This window comes from Sylvia atricapilla, chromosome 2 (genome assembly GCF_009819655.1).
Source record: "Sylvia atricapilla isolate bSylAtr1 chromosome 2, bSylAtr1.pri, whole genome shotgun sequence".
Classification (NCBI taxonomy): domain Eukaryota; kingdom Metazoa; phylum Chordata; class Aves; order Passeriformes; family Sylviidae; genus Sylvia; species Sylvia atricapilla.
Genome location: NC_089141.1, coordinates 114,738,268 through 114,756,338, shown reverse-complemented (window position 1 = coordinate 114,756,338; position 18,071 = coordinate 114,738,268). Strand labels below are relative to the sequence as shown.

The 18,071-nt window shown below is 61.4% G+C and overlaps 1 protein-coding gene across 9 annotated transcripts in view; it reads left to right on the top strand.

Moving 5' to 3' along the window:
- STIM1 (stromal interaction molecule 1) overlaps positions 1–17,755 on the top strand; it is an 81,935-nt gene extending 64,180 nt beyond the window's left edge. For 6 of the 9 annotated variants that reach the window (XM_066314202.1, XM_066314206.1, XM_066314203.1 and 3 more), the window contains 3 exons: positions 547–782; positions 6,478–6,859; positions 14,642–17,755. In XM_066314202.1, the coding sequence (XP_066170299.1) occupies positions 547–782; positions 6,478–6,859; positions 14,642–15,191 (1,168 nt within the window). In that variant the 3' untranslated portion in view covers positions 15,192–17,755. Of the gene's footprint in view, positions 1–546; positions 783–3,027; positions 3,109–6,477; positions 6,860–14,641 lie in introns of all 9 variants that reach the window. The other 3 variants (XM_066314207.1, XM_066314204.1, XM_066314208.1) reach the window with 2 other exon arrangements.
- The last annotated feature ends 316 nt before the right edge of the window (positions 17,756–18,071 follow it).

The following is an 18,071-nucleotide window of genomic DNA, read 5'->3' as shown; positions in this document are numbered from 1 at the left end:
AAACAAGGGATCACAGTGGAGCAATTAAAAGTCCTGCCAAAACGAGGTTCCAGGAGGCTGCAGGATGCTGAAGGGATTGTTATGGAATGGCTTGAGTTGGGAAGGACCTCAAATCCCACCCAGTGCCACCCGTGCCATGGCAGGGACACCTCCCACTGTCCCAGGGCCACCTCCCACTGTCCCAGGGCCACCTCCCACTGTCTCAGGCTGCTCCAAGCCCCAGTGTCCAGCCTGGCCTTGGGCACTGCCAGGGATCCAGGGGCAGCCCCAGCTGCTCTGGGCACCCTGTGCCAGCCCTGCCCACCCTGCCAGGGAACAATTCCTGCCCCAGAGCCCAGCCAGCCCTGCCCTGGGCACTGGGAAGCCATTCCCCCTTGTTATTTACCCCGGATACTTCAGCTGCATTTTTAAATTTCTGTATTCCTGGAATTGGAACGAAAAGCGTCTCAAATTTCGGGATACACAGCTGACCCCAGGCACTGCAGCGGATTGAGGGGGTGCCTTCCCTTCAGTGCCTGCACTGTCCCTGTCTGTCCCTGTCCCCAGACAAGCTCTGAGCGAGGTGACGGCGGCGCTGCGGGAGCGGCTGCACCGCTGGCAGCAGATCGAGCTGCTCTGCGGCTTCCAGATCGTCAACAACCCCGGGATCCACTCGCTGGCCTCGGCCCTCAACATCGACCCCGGCTGGATGGGCACGCCCCGGCCCAACCCCTCCCACTTCATCATGACCGACGACGTGGACGACCTGGACGAGGAGCTGGTGTCCCCCATGTCCATCCAATGTATGTCAGCCCCGGGAATGGGGAGCCCTGGGAATGGGGGAGCCCTGGGAATGGGGGCTCTGGGGGCACCCTGGGAATGGCGGAGTCCTGGGAATGGGGGCTCTGACAGCTCCCTGGGAATGGGGGAGCCCTGGGAATGGGGGAACCCTGGGAATGGGGGAGCCCTGGGAATGGGGGCTCTGGGAGCTCCCTGGGAATGGGGGAGCCCTGGGAATGGGGGCTCCCTGGGAATGGGGGCTCTGACAGCTCCCTGGGAATGGGGGCTCTGGAAGCTCCCTGGGAATGGGGGAGCCCTGGGAATGGGGGCTCCCTGGGAATGGGGGCTCTGACAGCTCCCTGGGACTGGGGGCTCCCTGGGAATGGAGATTCTGGGAGCTCCCTGGGAATGGGGGCTGTGACTGCTGGGCTTGGTGGCTGTGACACAGAGCAGACCTGGATCTGTAGTTCACCTGCAGCAGGAGGGATTCATTGATCCAAGTCGGGGTTTCCATGCCCAAAGACCACAGTTGGTCCAGCAGGGTCAGGAGCATCCCTAACAGGCCAGGCCCCACTGCTGGGGTTGTTTGGAGCCTGTTAATTCCAGCAGAACTGGTAGTTTAGAAACTGTTAATTATAATTTCATTCTATCTGTGCTGTTCTGGTCAGCTCAGTGATTTCAGCATTTACCAAAAAAACCCCAATCAAAGGCATGGGTAGACACGGCAGTAAGACAGGAAGAGGGATTATCCTGAGTCCCCCGTGGCCTGAGCGCTTTTTTGGGATTAAAGGACTCAAAGCTGCTCCTTCCTGAGGCCCAGCTGGACCTGCATCCTGCACCATTCTGGGGGGGAGCAGCAGTCTGCCAGCCTAGGGAGCTGTTAAACATTCCCTGGAGCAGAGCCTGGATCCCCAGCTCTGTGCAGGGCTTGGGGTGACCCAGGGGACCTCCTGTCCCTCCTTGTCAGTGACAAAGGGCATCAGCTCCCAGGGTGGCTGTCCCTGCTCTGCCAAGCCCAGATCCCACGGAGGGAGGGCTGAGCATGGATCACCCTGTGACCCCCCAGGTGCTGAGCCCCTGGGCTGGGTGACACTGTCACCTCTCTGCAGCAGCTGGGAGTCAGCCCTGGCTGCTCTTCCTGCCTTCAGCTGGCCCAGATCCTGCCTTGCTTCTCCCAAAAGGGCATTTTCCAAGTAGTTTCCCATTGGGTGTTGCACTGAGAGAGCTGAAGAGCAGTGACAGGGGCCTGGGGGGCACAGGAGCAGCACCCTGATCCAGGCACCTCCATGGAGTCATGGGGTCACAGAGGGCATTGGGCTGGAAGGACCTTAAAGCTCATCCCGCTCCTGCCGTGGCCAGGGACACCTCCCACTGTCCCAGGCTGCTCCATGGCCCTGACCTTGGACACCTGCAGGGATCCAGGGCCAGTCACAGCTGCTCTGGGCCGCTCTGGATGATTTAATCCGGGGCAGGGCTGTTTGGGGGAGCAGGAGGGACGAGCAGAGGGGTCTCAGGGCTGGCACCCTGTGCTCAGGAGGTGCCCTGTGCCAGATCCCCTGGGCTGTGCTGCTGGGGAGGGCTCAGGGTGAGGCACAGCTCGGAGGTTTTGGGTAGTGCAGCAGGAACAGAGGTACCTGTGTGTTCCCAGGGCTCTGCAGACATGGGGCTGGGTCCCACTCTTTGTGGGGTCAGGTGTTCTTGGGGACATTAAAGCTGCAGGGAGCGGAGACCTCCTGCTCTTTGTCATCACCAGTCACCATCAGAATGGAGCTGGCCATCTCTGACAGAGCCCTGGCACAGCCCCAGCTGGGCACAGATGGCAGGGAGCTTTGGGACAGTCCCAGGTGACACCTGAGGACCTCAGCTAGGCCAGGTGGGAGCCTTCAGCCCTGAGTTCAGCCTCAGCTGCTTCGCACTTGAGACGCCTCAAGTGGGACATTTCCAGGGAGCACTTGCAGTTCCATCATCCCAGAGCTGGGCAGAGAGCCTGCCCACCCTCCTGTCCCCTCCTGTCCCCTCCTGTCCCCTCCTGTCCCCTCCTGTCCCCCTCCTCCCTGCAGGTGATACACCCTGTAGCAGGCACTGGGCACTCCAGTTCCCAAAGCCAAGGAGCCTTTCCTTGTAGGGTTTTTTTCCCTTTGTGTACAAACCCTGCCTCAGGAGAGCAGAGCCAAGTTTCTCCTGCCCAGATGTGCTGCTGAGGACCCGTGGTGCTTCTCCCAGTAAATCCCATCTCTCTCTTTGCTGTTCCCACCTGGTGCCCCCCAGATGCAGCCTGGCTTTTCGGGCGCAGGTTCAGCGACCGCTCCTCGCTGTCCTTGGAGGATCAGTCCCTCTGGAAATACCCTGGTTTGGTTCTCTTCAATTATATTTTCATTTTTTTTATTCTGCCCTCTGGCCTTTTTCTGGACTAAAATACATCCACCAGTTTTCCATCTTTCTGGCACGGGAACTAATGGCTGTATCTGTCCTCACTGAGCCATCACCACCTGTACTAACCCCGGGAAGAGTCTGGTGGGATGAAGAAGAATCTCAGCTGCAGCTCCCACGTGCCCCTGGGTGCAGTTAGGGCATCTGGAGGGTTGGACTCACTCCATTTTACCCCTCAGGTGGAGATTAAGGACCCAGTGAGGCCAGGAGGAGGTGACAGCATTCCCTATCCCATTCCACCTCCTTCCCTGCTGCGCCATCCCTCCCCACAGCCGTGTTCCCTCACAATCCCTACATAAACTGAGCAGTTTATTAACTCCTAGGAGCCCTGTCCCCTGCAGCCCCAGTGCCACGGGGATGGCACACAGGCTCCTGGCTGTCCCAGCTGTCGTGGGACAGAGGAGGGGGACGTGCCAGCCTGGTGCAGGGAGGCCTTTTCCTTGGCATACTGGGCAGGTGATCTGGGGAATGGTGGTAAAACGTGTGTCTGGAGGGAAGTGAAGTCCCAGCCTGTGCTCCAGGGCTCATCACAGCATTGGCCTTGGAGAAGGAGAACACACAAAGGTGGGGAGTACTGAGTTGGGAATGAGGGCTGGAACACCAGGAAAAAACCAGGGAATCCTTAGGGAAAAAAGTGTGGCCCAAGGGAAAAGGAAGCCTGTATCAGAAACCCATCACCCCAGTGAGTTACTTTGCAGTCAGCTCCCTGTGAACTCTCCACAGTGAGATTCCCAAACTGGAATTGCAGGTCTGGAGCAGAAAAAAAAAAAAAAAATCTTGCAGTAGAATGTGAGTGGTGTAAAATTCCAGGTTCATGGATGGACACTGAGAGAACAAGAAGCAGCAAACCTGAGCAGTGGGAAAGACTGGGATTCACCTTGGGGGTGTGGAAACAGCCAAGTTGCCAGAATTATTTCTTCTTATTCCTTCTTCCACTGGAAATATATCCCTGTGGATCCTTCAGTGCTGAGTCATTCTGCCAGAGGGGCCCTGTGTGTCCAGCTGGGAGTTTCCAGAGCAGGGATTGCTGGTTCTTCCATTCCCAAAGGAGCTCTCCTCTTCCTCCTCCATTTCTGAGCTTTCCTGTCTCTGCATCTTTTTAACCCATTTGTACATTAATTTCTTATGCACATAAGAAATCCTGAGCAATCCTGAACACCTTATCAAAGGAGGAACATCTTGTGTGGAATAAAGGGGATGGAATAAAGCCAGCCTGTTGGCTTGGGGCTGCAGCCCTGGGATGCCATTTTCCATGATGGAGAGGAGCATTCCCAAGGCTCCAGGCAGGCAAAGGCGCCTCCCCTGGCTCTGGGGGTGACCCTGGGGGCAGCTGTGGGGCACAGGCAGCTGCTCAGGGATTGCTGGGCTCCAGTTCCAGCCAGGTGTGACCACAGGGCTGCAGAGATCCCGAGGAGCCTTGGGGACACTTCAGGAGCTGGTGCTGGGGCTCCAAAGGACATCCCCCTGTGGTTCCCCAAAACAAGGGGAACTGGCAACCAGAGGAGAATATTTCTCCAGTTGAGTCTCTGATCAGTCACAGTGATCATGGAACAGGCTGGGAGCAGGTGAGACCACTCTGGGGCCAGAGTCACCAGCTCAGGCATGGAGGAATCAGGCATGAATCCCAGAAAGTCTGGGTTGGGAGGGACCTTAAATCCCACCCAGTGCCACCCCTGCCACCTCCCACTGTCCCAGGTGCTCCCAGTGTCCAACCTGGCCTTGGGCACTGCCAGGGATCCAGGGGCAGCCACAGCTGCTCTGGGCACCCTGTGCCAGCCCTGCCCACCCTGCCAGGGAGCAATTCCTGCCCCACATCCTCAACCCAAATATTTTCAACCAACCAGGAGACTGCCCCGTCCCTCTGAGTGTCCGAGGGCAGGTTGGACACTGGGGTCTGGAGCAGCCTGGGCCAGCAGAAGGTGTCCCTGCCCATGGCAGGGGTGGGCAGAGATGATCTTTAGGGTTTTTCCCAACCCAATTCCCTGTACGATTCCATGCTGCTTTGCTCCTGGTGCTGCCCCTGCACAGCAGAGCCAGAATGGAGCAGAGCTGAGCTCTGGGAGTGGAACTTCAGGTGCCAGTGTCAACCTGCTTGCCTGTGGGCTGTGAAGGTCCCACCCAGGCAGCAGGACTGGAGCCAGGAGATGTCTGTGAGGGTGGAGTGGCCCTGGAAGTGCCCGGTTCTTGGCTCTGCAGGAGTCAGGTGGTGGCTCCAGGTGGGATGAATCACACAGTCACTCTGTGCGTCAGGCAAGATGCTCAGATAAGGTGTTCAGAGGCACCTACATCAGCGGTGTTGGACTTTTCCATGGGCTGGGCATTAATCCAGCATGTTCAGCACCAGCTTCGAGCTGCTTCTGCATTAAACGGGCCTTAACTGCTGGGACATGCTGGTGGCACAGTGACACTGGTGTGGTGCTGCTGGGATGGGGCCAGGGGCAGCGGGGTGGTGATGGTGGGATGGGGATGGTGGGATCATGCCAGCGGGACAGGGATAGGGATGGTGCCAGCGGGACAGGGATAGGGATGGTGCCAGTGGGACAGGGATAGGGATGGTGCCAGTGGGATAGGGATGGTGGGATGGTGCCAGCAGGACAGCGACAGGGACGATGCCGTGGGACAGGGATGAGGATGGTGATAGTGGGACAGGGATGGTGATGGTGGGACAGGGATGGGGATGGTGATGGTGGAACAGGGATGGTGCCAGCAGGACAGGGATAGGGATGGTGCCAGTGGGACAGGGATGGGGTTGGTGATGGTGGGACAGGGATGATGCCGTGGGACAGGGCTGATGCCGTGGGACATGGATGGGAATGGCGGGACAGGAATGATGCCGTGGGACAGGGATGGTGATGGTGCCACGGGACAGGGATAGGGATGGTGATGGTACCAGCAGGACAGGGCTGATGCCGTGGGACAGGGGTGGTGCCATGGGACAGGGCTGATGCTGAGGGACAGGGATGGGGATGGTGGGACAGGGCTGATGCCGAGGGACAGGGCTGATGCTGTGGGACAGGAATGATGCCGTGGGACAGGGACGATGCCGTGGGACAGGAATGATGCCATGGGACAGGGATGGTGATGGTGCCATGGGACAGGGCTGATGCCGAGGGACAGGAATGATGCCATGGGACAGGGATGGTACCAGCAGGACAGGGCTGATGCCGTGGGACAGGGCTGATGCCAAGGGACAGGGCTGATGCCGTGGGACAGTGCTGATGCTGTCAGGGCGCTGGCGGAGCCCCGCGGGCCGGGCTGTGCCCTCACTCCCCCCCTGTGTCGTTGCAGCTCCGGCCTTGCCCAGCACAGTCCGGCAGCGCCTGGTGGAGCCGCAGCACGGCCACGGATCGCAGAGGTTGGTAGAGAGTGTCGTGCCGGGGCAGCCCGAGGCGGGCCCCGCGGCCCCCGTGCGGGCGGGCCGAGTGTCCCTGCGCCGAATGCACAGCCTCAGCTCCGGACAGTCCTTCGGCTCCGACCCGCCCGGCTCCAGCCCATCGCCTGCCTCCACCTCCTGCTCCTCATCCACCACCACCGCGCCTGCTCCTGCTTGCCATGTCCACCCTATCTATTACCATCACACCACCTCTTATTTCCTCCAGATGGATTCCATCCCCGACCTGCCCCCTCCTGATGTCACCTCTGGAGTTCGCTGTCGCACTGGGAGCTTTGGGTATATTGCTGTTTCTTTTCTAGCTGCCTCCTGCCTGCTGTGCCTCAGGGCTGATGCTTGCTGGGGTGCTCTTTCTCTCACATTCCTCCTGCCCTTTTCTTTCGGGCCTTTATTCCATGATTTTCCCACTTTTGTTCCTCTCCCGAGCTGCTGGAGCCTCTGAGGAGGATTCCGTGGGCCATCCCCATGAGCTCAGAGGGGCGTTCCCAAGGGGCTCTGCTGTTTTACTGTAGCTGAGCAAACGAGAATTCCCAGGTGCTCGGTATCCCCTGAACAAAGGGATGGGAGGAGGTAACAGAACTAATCACCAAACCCGACCTGATTGGAAGCCCGGGCCTCCTTGGGGTCCTCACAAGGGAATTGCAAAGGGAACGTGATGGGTGGGGACCACGAGGCAGCAGTTGGAGAAATTTGGGCTGGTTTTCAGAAGTCCTAGAGGGACAGTTCAGGGATGTATTCCGGAGTGACTGCCTCTGGTGTGGCAGGGATGAGGAATGGGGGTGTTTTGGCTGAGGAATGTCTGAGGAGGGAGTTGGAGCTTCTTTTGTTGGCTTTAGCTCGGTCCCTTTCAGTTGGCTCTTGGGAGAGCTGGCACATCCTAGGGACTGGTTATCCTCTATCCCTAAATCCCAGAGCTGTCCCAGTTCACTGTGCTGGTGACAGGGAGGAGCAGGAATCCTGCCCAGTCTCCAGGGGCCCTGACAACAATCTGTGTGTCCCAAGCACAGGGTCAGATCCCTCATCCTCATCCCATGGATGCAGCCAGTCCTGAGGTTGTGTGGGATCCCCCAGGGATCAGGGGCAGTGGGGAGGCTGTGATGGACCAGGGAATCCTGTCCCTGCCAGGAGCTGCCTGTGGCCCTGGACAGGTCATTCCACCTCTGTTCCATGCTTTCTCCATGGCAAAATTAAAAACATAATCCTCAGTATTGTGGAGCAGACTGCTGGGAGAAGGCTGGAAGTCTCTGGGTGAGGCAGAGGATGGGGGAAATGTCCCTCCACCGTTATTTCTCCAGGCAGGGAAACATTCCCAGTCACCACATCGTCACCCATCCCAGCATGCTGTCCCATTATCCCCTCACCTGTGGGGCCCTCTGCCCTCAGGTGCTGGGATCTCTCCTGGCCTGTTCACAGTCTCTGGTTTGGATGTTCCACCCCCTCCCTGCCCCATTGTCTCAAAGCTGAGCAGCCCCAGGCACACTCTGGAGTCTGGAATGCCAAGGGGAAAATTCCTGCACCTGCTCCACAATGGAGAACTAAAGAGCAGCATCTCAGTTAATTCAGTAATGGTTGGTTGGGGATGATGAGAAGCAGTGTAATTAATTAACTCCTATCAGTGGGAGTTCCACTGCAGCTGTCCCATTTCGACTGGTAAAAGCTGGGAATGCTGCTGGCCCCTGCTTCCATTGCCTCCCTGACTCTGCAGGAGGGAGAGCTCACCCTGGCAGCCTGGGGCTTGTCTCCTGTGTCCAAAACAGCAGTTTAAATATGATTTATTTCTCCCTGAGGCCTGTGACACATGGAATTCCTGCCCAGGACAAAGCCTGAGTCCCTGCAGACCCCCTGAGAGTGGCAGAGAGAAACGGGATCCAGTGTGGGGACCCCAGGGAGGGAAGGGGACAATGCCAGAGGTCGTTAGGAGGGCAGAAGTGTGACCTCCCCTGGTCAGAGCCCAGCTGGTCACCACTGGGGGCCAGCAGGACTGTCCTCCCCCTGTCCCAGCTCAAAGCCTGGTCAGTGCAGGAGAATCCGTGGAGTCAGAACCGACCACCTGGGATTTGCTCCAGCTGCACCACAGCAGGGAGCTCCCCCACCTCATCCATCCCTGCTCAGCCCAGCAGCAGAAATGAGGAGTTGGGTGCCCAAAGATGCGGGTTTGGCGCTGGGCATTGTTTTATCCAACTGCATCATTAGCAGATCCTGCTTTGATGCACCCCTATAAGCACCGCTGCCGATGGATTGCTGCTCCTCCCTGATAGCCCCGAGGCCTTCGCATCCATCCATCCCTCCTGGGGAGGCTCAGAAGGGTCTGCCAGGGAGTGTCCAAGGAGCAGAGCAGAGCCCCAGATTGCTGGCTCCCCGGGTGGAAGGAACGTGCCCCCCGATGGTGGGGGCTGCTGGAGCTCCTGAGGCTGCCCCAGCTCCAGCAGGTGCCAGGGCTGGGCACAGCTCACAGGAGAAACACCTCCCGGGAGCTGCCCCACCCCGAGCAAGGCTGGCCATCGCTGTCTCCGTTGTCCTGCCGGGGTTATCCCTGCAGGAGCCGCTCCCTCCACCGCTCACTCTTTGCTTCTCTTTTGCAATTGGCTTCAGAGGATCCGGCGCCAATAAGGTCAGAGCGGTTCCGGGCCGGAGGCGGCTGCGGGATCGGGGGGAGAGGGGCTGGAGGGGCCGTGTGTGCGCAGAGCTTTCTGCTGCCGGTGCCTGCCTCGGGTGGAGAAAACCCACGGAGATGGGAGTGTAGCGCCAAATCCCCGTGCCCAGCCCCTTCTCCGGCCGGGAAGGGAGGCGGCAGCCCGAGCTCAGGGAAGGGAGAGGGTCAGGAATCCAGGGAAATGAGTAATTCACAGCTCTCGCAGGGTGGAAGGGAGGAAGATGCTGTTGGGTTTGCCTTGAGGCTGCGCCAAGCTCAGCCCCACAGCAGACTGGGGAATTTCCCTTGGGAAAAGCCTTGGTGCTACAGGCACGGAGCCCGCGGCCAAGGGTGCCCCGAGAGCCAAACAGAGGCAGCCAGGGCTCGGTGGCTGCTGGAGCACACCCAGGCAGCTCCTGGGCCCTGGACCCAGAGAAATCAAACCCCTCCTGGGCTGCAGGGCTGGGGAAAAAATAGGTGTTTGTTCTCCATCCTCCTCCTGCTCCTCTCCTGCTCCTCCTCCGCTCCCAGGCTTCCTGTCCTCCAGGCTTTCCTTATTCCATGCTTCGCTCTCTGCTTCTTTCGTTTGCCATCCCCATCTCCTCACCCTCCCTCCCTCCCGGCTCAGGTGGGTCCTGCTGGGGTGGGAGGAGGCACGGGAGGAAGCAGATCCATCCTGCCTCAGGCAGGTGAGGGCTGGCAGGGCTGTCTGTGGAGGTGGTAGGAGTGCCTGGATCCATGGAAAAGAGCAGGGAGCACTCCTGGCGTGGAGGAAGGCTCCAGGAATTTCCCTGTCCAGTTGCTGCTCTGGTTTGCAGGAGGGCTGAGCTGTCAGGGGCTCCTGCTGCTCTGCAGAAACGCTTCCTCTGATCCCTTCCTGGGATCCCATCAGGGCCAGCCGTGTCCTGGGAGAGCTTTTTCTCTTGAAAATGTGTTGTAACAGTTCAGGAGCATAATCCTCATGGAAATTAGTGGGATATAGGCCAGGTCTTGGCTGAGCCTCATCCAGGATGATGGCAGTATCCTGGGAATGCTCTTGTCTCCCTCTTGTCCTGGCACAGACTCCAGGGTGTCCTGTCCTCTCTGACCCAGCCAGTGTGATCCGGGAATCCTGTCCCTGCTGTTGTGCCTTTCCTTGTGGGAACCACCAGGAAAAGGCTCATTTGGAGCTGAAGAAAATCCCCCAAGTTCCTGGCCGTTGGTGTTCAGCTCCCAAAACCAGCCCGTGGGTGCCACAGTAGGAATGCAGGAGGTGCCTGTGCCAGGTGTCCTGGTCTGTTGGGTGTCCCCTGGATTGTTCCTGGCACGGTGGGTGTGTCCTGTGTGCCAGGATGTCCTCGGAGCCTGGCACAGCAGGGTGGGCACTGCTGTCACCAGCTCTTCCCTGTGTCCTTGAGGAATACATTCCTGAGTTACAGCTGGAGAGATGGTGTCTGAGCAGGGTTACCTTAGACCACTGGAATATCGGGAACTGCGTGCTCTTGGGCAGCTCCTTCAGTCCCCCTGGATGAGCCCAGAGGGATGAACTGGGGCTCCAGTGAGGTGGAACCCACGTGCTGCATCCAGTGCAGGGCCAAGGATCCCACAGACAGCCACAGCAGGAATGGGGACAGGGACCCCCAGCCCCTGTGCCGCGGGGAGAGGTGCAGGAGGTGACACAGTGGCCGTGGTGTCACCAAGGCCCTGCCCTGGCCGCTGCTGTCCCACCTCCTGTCCCATGCAGGAGCAGCTGTCCTGGGCTCGGGTTCCCAGCCTCTGCTCTCCGGGAGGAAAATCCTCCTGGAGCAGAGCATGGCTCTCCATCTGCTGTTGTCACTTGGTCCCCACGCTGCCAGGAGTGCTCTGGGCCCTGCTGGATTGAAACCTGCAGGAGAGGGAGCAGCTCTCGGAGCCCAGCGAGGAACACTCACCGTCTTCACACATCCTGGAAGTCTCCTCAGTGGAAAAAGATCCATTTTTTGCTGCTCTCTTGCTGTTTTAAAGGATTTCTGTCACTGACCCTCACCCAGATGTTCCCCGTGGGATCGTGGCAGCCAGAAGGGCTGCACTGGATCTCCTGGACAAGAAGATTCTTTGGTGGAGTTGGGACACTGTGAAGGGAGAGGGTGTTGCTGTGCCTCCATCCCCAGCCAGGGCGCCCTGGGTCTCTTAGGGCTCTCCCAGCTCCTCCGTGAGCTGAGGCTGGAGCAAGCACTGCATTCCTGCCAGGATCTGTCACTCTCTGTTCCTTATCCTGGTCACCAGCACCATTCCCGTGCCAAGGTTCTGTCCCACAGCCTCCCTCCTTGTCCTGCCTCTGCTGGGACCCAGCACCGGCCACTCCTGGCATTGGGCTGGTGCCACCCCCTGCAGCCAGTCTGCTTGTTTCCCTGGAAAAAGGGCACTTTCCAGGGATTTGTGGAGGAAATAAACCTCTGGAATTGGGTGTTCTACCACAGCAGCACCTCAGCAAGGGCTCAGCATGTGCAGGTGGGGGCTTCTGCCACGTTCCCTGGGAGAGGAGTGTCCTGGCAGGAATTCCCAGCAGAAATTCCCCTTTGCAGGTGTGGCAAGCCATGAACAGGAAACATTTGGGAAGAGCAGGAGATTCCTGAGTTCCCTGTAGGAGCTGGAGGTTGTGATGGCAGTGACATTCCATGTGCAGGCAGTGGCAGCATCCCGAGGTGTCCCAGCCCAGGTGTGTGGCTGTGTCATGTTTTGGGAGTCAGCTCCAACACCTCGTGTTCAGCCCTGCTGTTCCATGGCTGCTGCTCTTCCCAAGGCCAGTTATCCCAGTTATCCCAGTGATAGCCATGGGCCACCAGCAGTGACAGTGACCGTGACCTTCTGCAGTACCCACTGGTGGGAGCTCAGTGGCTCCACACGTGGGTCCATGGCAGTTGTGTCCCCTGGAGGAGCTCAGTGGCTCCACACGTGGTGTCCATGGCAGTTGTGTCCCTGGAGGAGCTCCACACGTGGATCCATGGCAGTTGTGTCCCCTGGAGGAGCTCCACACGTGGATCCATGGCAGTTGTGTCCCCTGGAGGAGCTCAGTGGCTCCACACGTGGTGTCCATGGCAGTTGTGTCCCTGGAGGAGCTCCAGCTGCTCCACACGTGGATCCATGGCAGTTGTGTCCCCTGGAGGAGCTCAGTGGCTCCACACGTGGATCCATGGCAGTTGTGTCCCTGGAGGAGCTCCAGCTGCTCCACACGTGGATCCATGGCAGTTGTGTCCCTTGGAGGAGCTCCACACGTGGATCCATGGCAGTTGTGTCCCTGGAGGAGCTCCAGCTGCTCCACACGTGGTGTCCATGGCAGTTGTGTCCCCTGGAGGAGCTCCAGCTGCTCCACACGTGGATCCATGGCAGTTGTGTCCCTTGGAGGAGCTCCACACGTGGTGTCCATGGCAGTTGTGTCCCCTGGAGGAGCTCCAGCTGCTCTCAGGATACCCAGGGATTTTCACCATCCGGATTGTTCCGTTCTCCCGGGATGGCTCCGTGTGCGAGGACAAGGACAATGCCAGCAGTGCCCAGGGAGGGCTCTTTGCTGCTGGGGAAGAGAAGAGCTGAGGTGTTCTCCATGGCTGACCCTGGCCACCCAGGGGCTCTGGTCCCCTTTTCCTCTGTGCCTTCCCGTGGAGCTGCTGGACCTCGGCCCCTGCTGAATGAACGACTTCATCCCGTGGGTTTTGTTACAGAAATGCACTTGTTCAGTCAGAGGAGAATGTTCTGGGCCTGTCCCCTGCTGGGACTCCAGCGGTGCCATCGCTTCTGTGCAGAGCAGTGAGGAGTGGCTTCCTCAGAGGCCAGGACTGGGAAACGCCGTCAGTGACAGGGACACTGGGCTCCAGGGCAGCCCTGCCAGTGACACAGAGCTGGGTGCAGGGAAGGGATGGGGCACCCTGGAGAGCTGGGCCTGTGCCAGCCCCCTGAGCTCAGCCAGGACCAAGGGCAAGGCCCTGCACTGTGTGGGGACAATCCCAGCACAAACACAGCCTGGGAAGTGACCTGGGAGCAGCCCCGGGGAGAAGGAGCTGGAGATTGGTGGGAAAAGCTCCACAGGCCTTGGCCATGAGCATTGGGACCTTAAATCCCTGTGTCCTGGGCTGATCCCACAGTGTGGGCAGCAGGGGAGGCACTGGGATTGTGCCCCTCTGCCCGGCTCAGGTGAGAGCCCACCTGCAGAGCTGCTCAGCCCAGCACAGGGAGGACGTGGAGCTGCTGCAGGGAGCCCAGAGGAGGCCGTGGGGATGCTCTGAGGGCTGGAGCCAGGCTGGGAGAGCTGGGGGTGCTCCATGGAGAGGAGAGGCTCCAGGGAGAGCTCAGAGCCCTGCCAGGGCCTGAAGGGGCTCCAGGAGAGCTGCAGAGGGACTGGGGACAAGGGCTGCAGGGACAGGAGCCAGGGAATGGCTTCCCAGTGCCCAGGGCAGGGCTGGCTGGGCTCTGGGGCAGGAATTGTTCCCTGGCAGGGTGGGCAGGGCTGGCACAGGGTGCCCAGAGGGGCTCTGGCTGCCCCTGGATCCCTGGCAGTGCCCAGGGCCAGGCTGGACACTTGGAGCACCTGGGACAGTGGGAGGTGGCCCTGGGACAGTGGGAGGTGGCCCTGCCATGGCACGGGTGGAAGGAGATGGGATCTAAGGTCCCTCCCAGCCCAAACCATTCCAGGATTCCTGAACATCTCCCCAGTGGTGCCTGGACCTCTCACAGGTGCCAGCTCTGTCGAGGAGCTTTTCCCTTGTCTTGCTGGTCTCTTGAGCCGCCCCCGGGCTGATGTTGGTGGTGGTACCAGGAGATGATGTGGGGCTCCTCCTGCAGAGCCGGGCCGGTTCGGTGACCCCTGTGCAGGGCTCTGTGCCAGGAGCAGAGACCAGGGGGCTCCAGGGCCAGGTCAGCACCTCCCACCTCCTGTCACCCCTTTCGCTCCTTTCCCCGCTCCTTTCCTCTCCATCGGCCTCCCATCGCTGCGCTTGGGCAGGGCGGGCCCGGGCCGCATCCCTCCGGCCGCGGGCAGCCCGGGGAGCTCCCGGGGCCAGCAGCCATCCCGCCGGGAGGAGCGAGCTGTGACTTGTCATTTCCCCCGCGCTGCCGCCTCCCGTGGCCCCGTTGGCCGTCTCCGGTAGGCACGGGCTGGGCACGGTTCTCTGGGCACCTCCCGTCCCTCCGCCGGGATTCGGGGGGACGCACGGGCGGTGGGGGGCCGGGGGACCCTCCGGGGGTCGGGGACGGCCCGAGCCGGGCGCTGCCGGGTCCCGCTGGGGTCCCTGGGGAGGGCTGAGCCGCCGGCCCGGTGTCCCCGGTGTCCCCGGTGTCCCCGCTGCTCGGGGCGGTGCTGGCCGAGCCCCGGGGGCACAGAGGGGCCGGAGCCGGGGCCGGGGCTCACCGGGGTCGGTGCGTGCGGGGCCGGCCCGGCGCTGACCGCCCCCTTCTCTCTGCCCGCCCTCTCGCCGCAGAGATTTAACTCGCTGCGACTCCGACTCCTCCATCCCGCACCTGAGCGACCACCAGCGCGTCCCCAGCTCGGCGCCCAAGCTGCTGGCCGCCCGGCCCACGCTGCTGACCCGCTCCGTGGAGGAGGCTGTCCCCGGGCCCCCGGGCCCCGGCGCGCCCACGCACAACGGCGGCGGCCGCCACGGGGAGCCCCCGGCGCTGGCCGCGCTGCAGGAGCGGCTGCCCGAGAGCCCCGCGGCGACGAAGAAGACGATGACGGCGAACCACGGCATGGAGAAGTCGTCCAGCCTGGGGGAGATCAGCCAGCCGACGGCCGGCAAGCCCAGCCGCTCGGATTCGTCCCGCTCGCACAGCCCCAGCTCCACCGAGCCCGACACCCCCTCCCCCATCTCTGACTGCCGGCCCGGCGGCGCCAGGAACACCCGCATCCCGCAGCTGGCCGCCAAGAAGAGCCCGGGGGACGAGGACAGCAGCCTGACGGGCGACGAGGTTGACCTCGGCCAGAGCAAGAAAAAGTTCCCCCTAAAGATCTTCAAGAAGCCCAAGAAGTAGGGGGAGCATCCCCCGGACGCGTCCCGCCGGGCCCGGGGCCGGCCGTGCACCGGGAGCGCAGCGCGGCCCCGAGCCGCCCGCGGCGCCGGCACGGGAGGAGCTATTTAAACTTATTTATTTCCTCGTCTCCGAGACGAAAAAGCGCCACGCCGCCGGCTCCCCCGGGAGAAGAGGCGCCCCTGCCCTCCGCTGCGCTCCCGGCTTTGCTGTGCATGGCTTCCAGTTACTCCTGCTCCGCTCAGCCACGCGGCCTTTGGGTTTGGTTTCAACGTGGTTTTAGTTTATTTTTTAATTTTGTTTGTTTTTTTTTTAAATTGTTGTTATTAATTTGTTTTCCTGCCTCCTCCAACTTTTGCACAGGCTGATGGAGGGTCGGGGCGGCGCCGGCTGCTCCGCGCTGCCCCCGGGGTGACTCGGGGCGCTCCCCCCGGGGTCACTCCGGTTCTCCCGCATTTCTCCGAGTCCCTTTGGCAGCCCTGGGAAGGGGCTCCCGTCCCGAGCAGCTCTGGCTGCGCAGCGCGGGGAGGACTCTGCCCTTGCCGGTACTCGCGTGTCCCCGCGCCGCCCTGCCCGGGAAGGTTGGGACGCGGGAGGAGCAGCGCCTGTCCCCGGCTTCCCTTCCCCGGGAACCCTCCCCAGCGCCCCGGACTCCTCCGACCCCGCCGGGAGCCGCTGGGGACCCTGGGGACAAGGGCCAGCCAGGGAGGACAGGCGTGTCCCCTGTCCCCGTGTCCCCTGTGCTGGCCGGGCAGGGCCAGCGGGAGGGAGCAGGGCACAGCGGGGCTCTCCAGGGCAGGGGACAGGCTGTGCCTGGGTGGCAGGGCCGTGACAGAGTCGTCCCTGGCCTGGAGCAGGCCGGCTGCCGGGGCTCTGTGCCCCCCCGAGGGCCGCAGGAGGCTCTCACTGGCAGTGTCCCCTGCCCTGGGTGTCCCCTGGCTGTGCCTGACCCGGCCTCAGCCCGGCCTGAGCCGCCCCCAGGGGCTCTCCCTCAGCTCTGGGGGTCACACCCTGCTGCTCACAGCCCCCGGCTCACCTCGGGCTGTCCCCATCACAGCCCCGGCCACTGCGGGGTCCCCATCAGGGCACCGACTGCGGCTGAGTCCCCTCCCTCTGAGGGCTGGGGCTGTCCCGAGGGATGAGCCGTGGATCCTGCCCCATCCCCAGGGCTGAGCACAGCCCCATCCCGAGGGATGAGCCCTGGGTCCTGCCCCATCCCGAGGGATGAGCCCTGGGTCCTGCCCCATCCCCAGGTGAGCACAGCCCCATCCCGAGGGATGAGCCCTGGGTCCTGCACCATCCCCAGGGATCAGTACAGTTCCATCCCCAGGGATGAGCCCTGTCCCTGGATCCTGCCCCATCCCCAGGGATGAGCCCTGCCCCATCCCCAGCCCCTCTCCGTCCCCAGGGCAGAGCCTTGCCCCATGCCCTTGTCCCCTGTCCCAGCTCCCCCAGGAGCATTCCCCAGCCCCGGGGCTGCCAGGGGAGCCCCAAGCCCACTCCCACCCCACGGGAGGCGGCTCCCTGGCACCACACGACCCCCCGAGCCCAGGGTCCCTGTCCCGAGCACCCCTCTGTCCCCAGACCACCATCCCACACGTCCTGGGGGCTGCTCCTCCGAGGCAGAGGAGGATGCACCATGGCGGGAGGAAGAGGAGGCCAGGCTGGATGCCAAGAGGCCCCGGGGCCTTGCTTTATGCCAGAGTAATATATTTGTGTCTTGACAATTCAGGAAGGGCTACAAAGGTGTTTTTTGTTCCGTAGGTGAGAGTTAAACAATTTCACTGTTGCTTTGGGATAAGTTAAAAATTCCTCTCAATGACTTTTAAGTGCCTGCATTTCCCTGGGGACGGGGGGACGTGCTCGGCCCCGCAGCCGGGGCACCCCGATTCCATGGGCACCCCAATTCTGTGGGTACACTGGTTCAGGGGCACCCCAGTTCATGGGCATCCCCAGTTCACGGGCACCCCGGTTCATGTGCACCCCGATTCCATGGGCACCCTGCTTTGTGGGCACCCTGGTTAGTGGGCACCCTGAATCTGTGGGCTCCCCAATTCCGTGGGCACCCCGATTCCGTGGGCACCCCAGTTCGTGGGCACCCCAGTTCTGTGGGTACACTGGTTCAGGGGCACCCCAGTTCCTGGGCACCCTGATTCTGTGGACATCCCAGTTCATGGGCACCCCAGTTCTGTGGGTACACCGGTTCATGGGCACCCCAGTTCTCTGGGCACCCCAATTCCGTGGGCACCCCAGTTCATGGGCACCCCAGTTCTGTGGGTACACCGGTTCATGGGCACCCCAGTTCTGTGGACACCCCAGTTCATGGGCACCCCAGTGTCATGGGCAGTCCCCCGGGATCGGGGTCGGGGTCAGAGCTGCTTGTGGTGACAGAGACCTGTGGATGCTTCTGGAGAAGGGGTTGGGGATCCACCAAATGGCAACTGTTGACGCATCTGCCAACTCTTGATTTAAGATGGGGTTTTTGTTTGTTTTTTGTTGTTTTTGTTTTTTTTTTTGTCATTTCATAAAACTTTTCAATCCAATAAAGCATGTAGTCTATTTTACGAGCTGCTGGCTGCTGCTGTCTTTCTTGCAGCCCTCCCCAGGCTTGCAGCACGGTGGGACTGGGGCTCTGGGCCCTGCTGGGAGCTGTTCCTGGCCAGGTCAGTGGGGACAGACCCCGGCTCCCCCCTGCAGCAGGGCCCTGCCAGCGTCCTCTCCGTGGGAATTGGATCACAGCTCCAGTGGGCACGGGGCTGGATCCACCCCGTGTCATCCTGTCATTGCCACTGCCGTGGGGACACTGCTGGCAGCGGGGACAGGGACAGGGACAGCCAGCCCCAGACTGCTTCAAGAGGTGTGACAACTCCCCGGGCAGCAGGC